Here is a 9,803-nt window from a genome sequence, read left to right as displayed (position 1 = left end):
TTAAAGTAAGAAAAATTTAATAATTATTTTTTTGGACTGTGTCCTTTCTGAAAGGGCTGTTAATTAAGGACGAACTCCTCTCCAGGCTAACAAAAGATGGAAAATAGGTGTTTGAGTGGATCTAGGAAGAGGCCAGGAGTGATGAAGGACACAAAAGGATGAACCGAAAGGACACTTCATGCACCACTCCATTTGTTTTTGGGGTTTTTTTCCTCTGGAGCTTAATTAGCCTGCCAGTGGGAAAGGTATTATTTCAAATTTCGATGTTGGGAACATGGCTGAAAGAGGAAAAAGAAAAAAAAAAGAAGAAAAAAAAAAAGAGGCAAACACGAACGTTACAAACATATTATCCAAAAAATCGAAGGGCCTTAGCTGAGCAAAATATTTGGATTTATTAGAAGCCCTCTGTAGCATCATGTTGTTCCTCATCTGGAGAGGTCTGAACACAGAGCCATGGTGGGAGATTATTCATGTATCACAATGCTGACTGGTGTGTAAAACAAAAGAACTTTTGGTTGGAAATGTTGGAAAAGCGTGTGTGTGTGCGGTGCGCGCGTGTGTGTGTGTGTGTGTGTGTGCATTTGACAACTGTGCATGAGGTTATTGACGCTTCTAAACAATGAACACAATCTCAGGATTTAGTTTGTTTGAGACAGCTGATACTGAATAGTTCAAATCATGTGAAGTTCTGCAAATTCATTTCCAGCAATGACCTTTAATGGCCTCACCTATTTGCAGTGCATTAAGTTAGGGGGACAAATTACCACAGTAATAGACATTAATACACATAATATATTTCAGTCTGCTTCTATGGGGCAAAAAGTAGGTAAACAAAACATACAATTTCCTTTTTTTTCAACACATGAATAACACATTTACAATGAACATTAACCAGCAAAAACATATTATGCCTTTATGCTCTTGTGCATTACATCAGCCGATTAACTGAATTCATGAAGTGCCATTCACAACATTAACATTTATATGACAGTGGCGTCAATAATGTTCATGATGACACACACTGAAAGTGCATTTTCTAGAAATTCATATCTCTAATGTTGAAGTAGTTTGGTTTTCTATGTTAAAACTCTGCCTTACTTTTACATACAAGATATTCTTTCTCTGGATCTAATTTGTTCAGGTTAGCATCTCACTGATAGCACTGAAAGCCTGGTTCAGTCTGCTGTTGTTGTTTGATGGTGACCGTGAAACATAGTAAAGAAAAAAAAAACTGTATGATATTTATGTGTGTGTGTGTGTGTGTGTGTGTGTGTGTGTGTGTGTAAAACACACTAAAATTGCATTTTTGTTACTGTTTTCTCATCTGACAGGAGTGCTAGGCTTTCAGGAATGGTGAGAGAGAAGCAGATTGACAGAATGAAATCCATTCTGATATACCACTGACCTGCAATGTAGCTTTGAGAAAATCCCTGAATACCTCCAAATGCTTTCCATTACACACCATGAGTCATTTCAATACATGCTGGAAATGAGAGGGGAAAAAAACTGTTTTCATGGTAATATCAGTTAATACATATACACAAAACATCTTTTGGTATCAGAGGAATGTGCAACATTTTGCGCAAAACCACGTATGAAATAGGACTGTAAGCATTTTAAATATAAGCTGAATTATCCAGTGTTCACTATTCTGCCTCACACAAACGTAAGCATGAACATCAAATCGTTTTCACTTGGCTTATAAATATTTACACATATCAGAGCTATCACACATCTCCACTTTCCCCTCATAGTACAGCATATGTGTCATAATGCACTGCTTTAAGCCTTTCCTTGTAAATTTCATGCTTTAACAAAAACTATAACTAGGAAGGACCTGTCATTAAGCCAGTAATGATTTATGGATGGTGGTGGGCGGGTCACAGAACTTTCATCAAATCTTAAGTGTGCCTGAAGCACATGCAAAAATGCAACTCAGACTTAATCATCAACAAAAACTCTGAATATATATTATATATTATATTTACAATATGGTTAAATAGCATATACTGTTGCTTATAATAACTTAAATAAATGAAACAATAAGCATAGTCAAATAGTCACCGTACTTGTTTTGCAGAAAATACATGAAACTTAAACTTAAACTCTCATGAGAATGACAGCATATAAAGATTGAGACTTATTCAGAGAGTGATAGACAGAGAGAGAGAGAGAGAGAGAGAGCGAGAGAGAGATGTTCTTAATATGGCCCAAGGGTTAGATCCAATACAGTATGAAAACAATGGACTCAGGTATGCCACAGCGCTGATGTGGAGCTACAGACATATTAATGGCCATAGAATCAAAGTATCACACACGCACACACACACACCCCAAAAATCTTTCTCACATCCTGCCCTGACCTTTAGGGCTGTCGGAAATCTACCCAGAGCCAATTACCCTCCTCCTCAAGTCTCTTACCCTCTTCTCCCAAATGGCCTGTTCCTTGCGGTAGTTAAATATTCGAAGAGTCAAACATTGGTGCAGTTGGTTGAGGGTGGAGTGTCTGCTTTGCTGCGTATTTCCTTGATGTCGTTGAGTGGGGACTCGCTTGTAATCTGGCACCGGAAAACCTGCTTATAAGCCTTCCGGAAGTTTTCAGACAGGAAGGCATAGATGACCGGGTTGACTGAGGAGTTGCTGTAGGCCAGGCAGTGGGCTGCCACACGGAACACAAATGAGGCCTGGTTCAGAGGGAACGACCCAAACTCTACCCAGAGGTGAACCACATGATGGGGGAGCCAGGACAAGCAGAAAACCACCACTACCACCAGTACTGTCTGAGCAGTCTGTGAATAAAGGCACAACAAATGCATCAAACAAAGAAGATGTTGAGATAAATTACAGTTTTGACAGCAGTTCTAGTTCTATGGAGATAATTACTCGCTGGCAATATGAACCAAATATGCAGTCAAAAGGTCAAAAAGACTGTAAATTAATTTTCTAGGGAAAATAGGATTTTGCAATAATTCAACAGTTTAACCCGGTGCTTTCTGCAAAATACATTACAATTTTTGAGCATTAAAGATTGTTATCTATTCTTGATATTTTCATCTTCTTGACAGGAATAGCAGTGATAATATGAATTTAATAGGATCTTCATGCTGCTGTACTTTATCCCAATAAACATACACAAACAATCTGAAGGAAAAACTATTCATCTTCCTGCAATTCAGTCAAACAAACTATCCAAATAATAAAGGTGATAAATCAAGCATGAATACAATGAATAAAATGGACAGGAAACACTGCTATGCTGCAGCTACATATGAAATACAAAGAATCTTTAAAAAGACCTTTTCTCACTTTATTTTCTGATTGGTTGATGTAGAGTTTAAAAAATCATGACTTGGGTTTGACGGAAATTGTTCCGAACAGTTAAAATATTTAAGAAATCTGAATAGTTGAAAAAAATAAGAAAAAATTCCCGATGTGGCAGAATTTTCTGGACCACTAAATAAATACAGAATGCCTTGATGCAATGCTTAAAAAGATGTTAAATATAAAACGGTTTTAACTCAACAGTTTTAAAATATCAGCAAAATATTATTGGGGACTTAATCATTTAGTTTGAATTCATAATTCATCATTAACTGCTGTGTGGGAAACATTTCCATATCTTTTATAGTTGGATTTTAAGATTATTTTTGACAATTTTCAAGTCCTCTGTAGAAGCTAGTGGAGCTGAAAATGGTGTCTATCACAGGAAAATGCCAATTTGATGCTTCCTGACATGTTTTCCTTTCCCCTTCTTTACTCCTCAGAGGTACATTGATTTACCACTGTGTTAAATCATTGTATGCTATGTGAGATATGCATGAAAGAACATTTGTGCACAGGAGGGGTGTGACCATGTCCCGCAGATGATTAAAAAAGTATCTACTCTCCAGTTATTTGGGTAAAAGGGGAGGAAGTTGAAGATAAATGGGTTTGGCACTGTGTCCAATCACAACAAACAGCCCAACATATGGAGCCTTTCACATGGAGCTATGAAAGAGAAAACAGCCTGTGTCAGTGGAGAGGATGTCAGTAAACTCTCTAGGTGATGTTAATTCGTGGGGACAGCAGAGCAAAGAGACCGCGTGTATGTGAAGGGGTGTACCTGCATATAACAGGCCCATGATAAAACCAAAAGACTTCAAATTCTAGCCTGTCTAACTGTCACAAACAGATACCACCACTCACCATTAAACCCCATCCCATTACCTGCAGGACTCAGCAATGAATTTTAATTCATCCTTGATTCATGTTAAGTTATTCATTTCTAAGTTAACATACCCCAGTTGGGAGTACATTATGTTAATCTATTTCCCTCTTTTATCCTGCCAATATTGCTCTGCGAGTATTAACTTGTAAGTGGTTCCCAAATGTGTTTCAGATTACAAACTGAAAGGTGGGAGACTGGATGTATCAAAAGGGGAAAAAAATTAATTTTTGGGTCGCCAGAATCATTTCATCTCCCCGTGTGAGCTGAGGGAGTTCTGGCAGAGTTTTTGGTGTTTTATTAAAAAAAGACAGGTTGTACAGGCAACTTTTTTGGGGGAGATAACATTTTTTTTTCCCCAAATTATAAGTGCGCTCAAAGGAGCATGATTTTAAAAAGTGCTACATTTATATTAGTTTTATCTTTAAACATCCAAGCAGTTGAACCAAGGGCAAAATGTTCATTAAATGTTTACAGAGTCTTACGTCCTAAACCGAGCAAATCTGAGTGCCACTCAGACTTACTCCGTATCTGAGACATTATGTATACAGAAAATAAATTTTAAAAAATGTTCCGCCTTTTGATCTCACATCTTGTGTTAATCCAACAATAGCTTTTCTTTCAGCAGCCCTTGTTCTTATATTCCCCTCTTAGCATTTGTAAACATGGGAAAATGTGTAACATTAACACTGGATATAAGAGATCGTACTCCGCTGCAAGTTAAATTTGTTCTTAAAATCAGTCTATACACAGGGTAAGCCATAAAAACAAAGCCTTCATCTGAACCCTTGAAATGTCACTATTAGAATCAAAGTTTAAATCCACACTAGGAAGGTTATACTTTAATAAAGTACTTGTCAAATAAAGATCTGATGAACATTTTGACTGTGCCAAATTTGGGGGAAAGGGTGCCTCAGGTAGATCCCTTTTGAAAATATTGTGTCCTATTGTTGTGTGTACATAAGAGTGATAAGAAGTGGTGTTTCATTTTTCCCAGCTGTCTCTGACAGTGCCTTTCACACCATTATATCCAGACTGCCCAAGCCAAAAAGCACATTCTGTTGATAAACCATTCATATTTGAACAGCTTGTCCTCAATCTGCTTCAAACACAGGCCCAGTTTACTCTATTCATTTGATTGTCTTCATTGTATTAAGAGCAGAAGCACAGTATGGTCTGGTCACAGGCATTTTCGTGTTAAGAAACAGTACACGAACAGAAGTGTCACTAATCTTTTCCCATTACGGAGAGGATGCTACTTTGCATGTCAAGAACATGGCCTTACACAATGTGAACGACGATATTTACTGAACGAACAGTGCATGGTACCGAAAATTGACCATGTTCTTAAAGAGGAGACAGATGTCTAGAGCAGTGATATTTTCCGTGAGCTTGCTGAAATACACTTCCTATGCACTTTATCACGTATACCTACACTGGACCTCCACTCACTGCCCTCTTTATGGGGATATACCTACCTTTAAGCTACACTACATAGGCATACAAATTTAGACTGCAGCCAATCTGTAGCCATGCAGGAAACGTCCCCCAACCTCTGCCCCATTCATCGACGGCCCGTTTTTTGACCACAGGACTGCTGTTGACAGGATATTGCTTGCATGACAGACCATTCTCAACACAGCAGTGACACTGCCATGGTGATGGTATGGTAGTGGGCATCATGCTGGTACAAGTATATCAGCCACAGCAGTGTTTCTGGGGGTTTTGCACATGTCAGTGTCACTGCTGGGCTGACGGTTGTTCACCACCCAAAAATATCCAGCTAACTGCAGTCCTGTGCTCAGGAACAGACCACAGATGAAATAAGGGCTAGAGGATGGTGACACAAATGCTAACAGTCTCTACCTGTACACCAACAAGGTAGGTGTTTCTAATAAAGTGTCTGGTGAGTATATGTAAACACCGGACCTTTGGTGCTGACAGCAGACAGTGGAAGGAGAGCTGGGAGCTAAGGCCCATTAAAAAGAAAGTAATGGACATGGATTTACAGCTTAACTGCAGGGATTTTTCACTTCTTTGCCATTTGGGAAGAATACTTGATGTCAGACAGGTTTTTCATGGCTATATGACATGGTATGCTGGTTGAACACAGTTCAATGATCAACATACGTTCAATGTGTGTTCGCCAAATCACCAGCAAACTATATGAACGGTTATGAATAAAATAAGCCATGTTATCACAGAGAGAGAGAGGTTGAGAGAGAGAGAGAGAGAGAGATCTTTGCTGCTGAAGATTTCTGTTTATCATATGTACAAAACAGATCTCCCTTTTGTGACTTAGTAGTCATGCTGTACATGCCATTCATTTTCAGCAGATCAGATGAAGAGCCTCCAGAGAGAAGAGGAGCTTTTCTGACAAAGTCTGTGTTTTCAAGATCAGAAAAAAATAATGGTCTGGGTACTGTGATGGGCAGTAAAGATACTTTTGTAAGCCCCTCAGTAAGGACACTGATTGTTACTTTGTGATTCATCTGTCTGTCTCATCCTCCCTTTATTGTTTGGCTTTCTGAAAGATGCTATACAGTACCCAGAAAAATGGATCAGAATTCTTTGAGTTTCAAATTTGAGATATTTGATTGTTCATGGGAGTGTTTTCTTTTGTTCTGCCCTTTGTGTGTGTGTGTTTGTATGTTGGTTTGTTTGATTTTTATACTGTTATGAACAGATGATATAACCTTGACCATTCTTAAGAGTTCCATATGCGTCAGCAAGACATTACAATTGCACAGGAGGGCAAATTTGAAACGTAGACTCTACACACTCACGCATAAAAATGTATGGGCTCACACATTCTTTGTAGTTTAAAACTCACTGACACCCCTGTGTGTGCTATGCAAATAAGTAATGCATTGTGTGGAGACAGAATCTCATATAGGCCTACTAACTGAGACCGTCACTTGATTAATTGCAATCCATGCGTTATTGTCTTTTGTGCAGATTGTAACAGTGGGCGTTAGAAAGCCGTACAAACTGCCATTATGAAAGCAAATATCTAAATAAATAAATAAATGGATTTTAGATGCAATCTGTGAGCTGATAATAGTTCTGGTTAAGTGGCACAGTGTAATCGCTGTACAGTTATTCTCAGAGAATCTGTACGGGGGCGTTTCTAATTAAGATGCCGATATAAGCCAATTTGCAGCTTCGTGGTTCCACTGTCCTTCACACATACAGACTTTGATTAGTAAGGTCTTCTGACGGGTGAAGTAGTAGGGAGAGACTCTATTTACCACAGAACTATAATTTTCATTTTTTAACAGGAGCTAGTTTAAAGCCAAGACTGACATTTGTTCAGCATCAAATTGCCTGACTTAGCAAAACCTAATGTCATTCTTTAAGATATTGTGTTGTTTTCTGTAAACATAATGCACGTACCTTCTTCTTAGACGCCTCCGATTTTTTGGACATATTTCTGAGTTTTTTGTGCAAATGATTTAAAACCTGCGAATGTAAATTGAGAAGTCATAGTTAGGACTGACGGAAGTGCAAGAAAAAATAACACAGATGCCTCGCGTTGTTCTACAATTCTGACCTAATATAAACAGCTTAACAGCTTTTCAACTTTATGTAAATGAGACATTTTTTAACAATTAACCTACTTCACTTTTAAAGCGGAGTAAAAGAAGAACTTTTGACAAAGATAGAAAGAACAAAATCGTCTCTATTCACTGGACTGCTAACACTACCCTGCCTACACTGTATGGTGCCTCAGGTTTTGTTCGGGACCTATTTACTAATAAAAGTTACAATTACTTTAAAACTACGTTTACTTACCCTTGCATAACAGAAGGAAATCAAAAGAAGGGGCAGTACATAACCAAAGACAAATGTGCATACAACGTAGATTTTTTTATGATTTGGGTCCGGCCACACTTCCCAGCAGAAAGTGGTGTTTTCTCCCCGTTCAAATATGTTCTGATAATGCGCAACGGGTGCTGCCATCATTAGCGAAAGAACCCAAATGACAATGACTCCGGCAAGCGCGTTTTTCGCCACGCGGATAGAAGACGACTTTCTGGAGTGCACGATGGCGATGTAACGGTCCACAGACATTGCAGACAAGGTGAAAATGCTGACCAGCATGGACACCGTGAAGAAATAATGTATAAACTTGCAAATGAAAGCTCCCAAGACCCATGTAGGCATCATGTAAATTGTCGACTGAAATGGGATACAAAAGAGCAGGTAAGATAGGTCAGCGATGCTGAGGTTGAGGATGAAGATGTTGGTGGTGCTCCGAGGTTTCCCGGGCTTGCTCCGGGCTAGGACCGTAATAACCATAGAGTTTCCCAGCACGCCCAATGTAAATATCAAACCGAAAATAAGTAGCGTGATGAAATTGTCCATGCCAATCCCGAACAATAATTTATTAGGAGTAACATCCGTTCCATTGTAATACCACACTTCGTCACTGAAGTTGTTCATATCTGACGAGTTCATTGCTCTTCAGATGCCGAGAAATTTTGACCGGACTGTATATTTTTAATTTGGGTTTGAAAGTTATCTTGGCCTAAACAAAATGTCGTTTTGTGACCATTTTTACATCACCGATTGTTCTTTGAATTGCAGGATGCCCCTTCAGGTAAGAAACACCAATACCTGTAATCTAAAGAGCAGAGATTTAGAGTCCATTTTTCGTGGAACCTTAAAACGGTGACCCAGTTCTACCTGTTTAAGGACAAAAGTCTTTGACGACGAGCAAAAAAGGAAAGTGGAGACATGTCAGTTTATATGAAGAGCATCCTTCCAGTAAGTAGTGCGAATAACGGTTCCTAGCCAGGCGCAGCACTAAGTGTGTTTCGGCGCGCTGGTGTTGCTTCATACGCATCTCTGTTCTCTCGCCGCTCTCTCTCTATCAGTTATACCCGAGGTTGGGCTTAGCCTCTCACGTCAGCACAGTTCCAGTGATTCAGACCCACTAAGACCCTGTGCCTGTCGCGGGACTTTTCGGTTACTCTTTACACAACATTATTTGGATAGTAGTATGTAGTATTAGTGGTAGACGTAAAAATTGAGATATGAGGATCATATTACAAGCCTCCACTTTTAAGTGTTCACCAGGGGTGGCCTCAAATTTAGCAAAGTTGCAGATTGTTTATTCCCCACACCCACACCCCATTTTTCACTAGTGTAACGTGTTCTTTTTTTTTTTTTTTTTTCCTATGCCATGTGCACTCCTTTGCGTACTCAGAAACGGTTATACGCACCAGCGCATTCTGAAGTACCTGTGTGCTGCCTAAATAAAGTCTACGTCACAGCCTATATCTTACACTCATGCCTTTTCAGTATAAATACGCAATACGGAGAGAACTGCCGTATTGTTATTTAAACCCCAAAGCCTAACTAGGAGTATGACAATCGTAAAAGGCGTCACATGATAGTTCTTGAGTTTTTTATCTCTCAGTGCCGAGTAAACATGCCAGTAATATTCAACTAATGGGCAGTTCATGCAAATCTTACCTCCTCATCGTGATTTTATTTTTCCCGTCGAAAATATTTATTTATCTCATCATGTTTCAATAATTCTGGTTAGAGATTCCCCGAGTTTCCCCGCCTTTCGCGCAATAAACGCTGGGAT

General features: G+C 39.0%; 1 protein-coding gene across 1 annotated transcript; it reads right to left on the bottom strand.

Annotated features, from left to right (window-relative positions):
- Positions 1 to 2,471: 2,471 nt before the first annotated feature.
- Positions 2,472 to 8,665, bottom strand: LOC115819627 (galanin receptor type 1-like). Its single transcript, XM_030783131.1, has 3 exons — positions 8,000 to 8,665; positions 7,601 to 7,666; positions 2,472 to 2,789 (listed from the first exon to the last, which is right to left on the bottom strand). The coding sequence occupies exons 1-3, from the start codon at positions 8,663 to 8,665 to the stop codon at positions 2,472 to 2,474; spliced, it is 1,050 nt and encodes a 349-aa protein (XP_030638991.1).
- Between the last annotated feature and the right edge of the window lie 1,138 nt (positions 8,666 to 9,803).

This window comes from Chanos chanos, chromosome 8 (assembly GCF_902362185.1).
Source record: "Chanos chanos chromosome 8, fChaCha1.1, whole genome shotgun sequence".
Lineage (NCBI taxonomy): Eukaryota > Metazoa > Chordata > Actinopteri > Gonorynchiformes > Chanidae > Chanos > Chanos chanos.
This window is presented reverse-complemented; position numbering and strand designations above follow the sequence as displayed.

Coding starts and splice junctions, on each gene's coding strand:
- LOC115819627 (XM_030783131.1), bottom strand. CDS start 8,665: ATGAACTCGTCAGATATGAACAACTTCAGTGACGAAGTGTGGTATTAC. Junction 7,667..7,999: donor TTTCCTTCTGTTATGCAAGG/GTAAGTAAACGT, acceptor TTACATTCGCAG/GTTTTAAATCATTTGCACAA. Junction 2,790..7,600: donor CGGAGGCGTCTAAGAAGAAG/GTACGTGCATTA, acceptor CTTTATTCACAG/ACTGCTCAGACAGTACTGGT.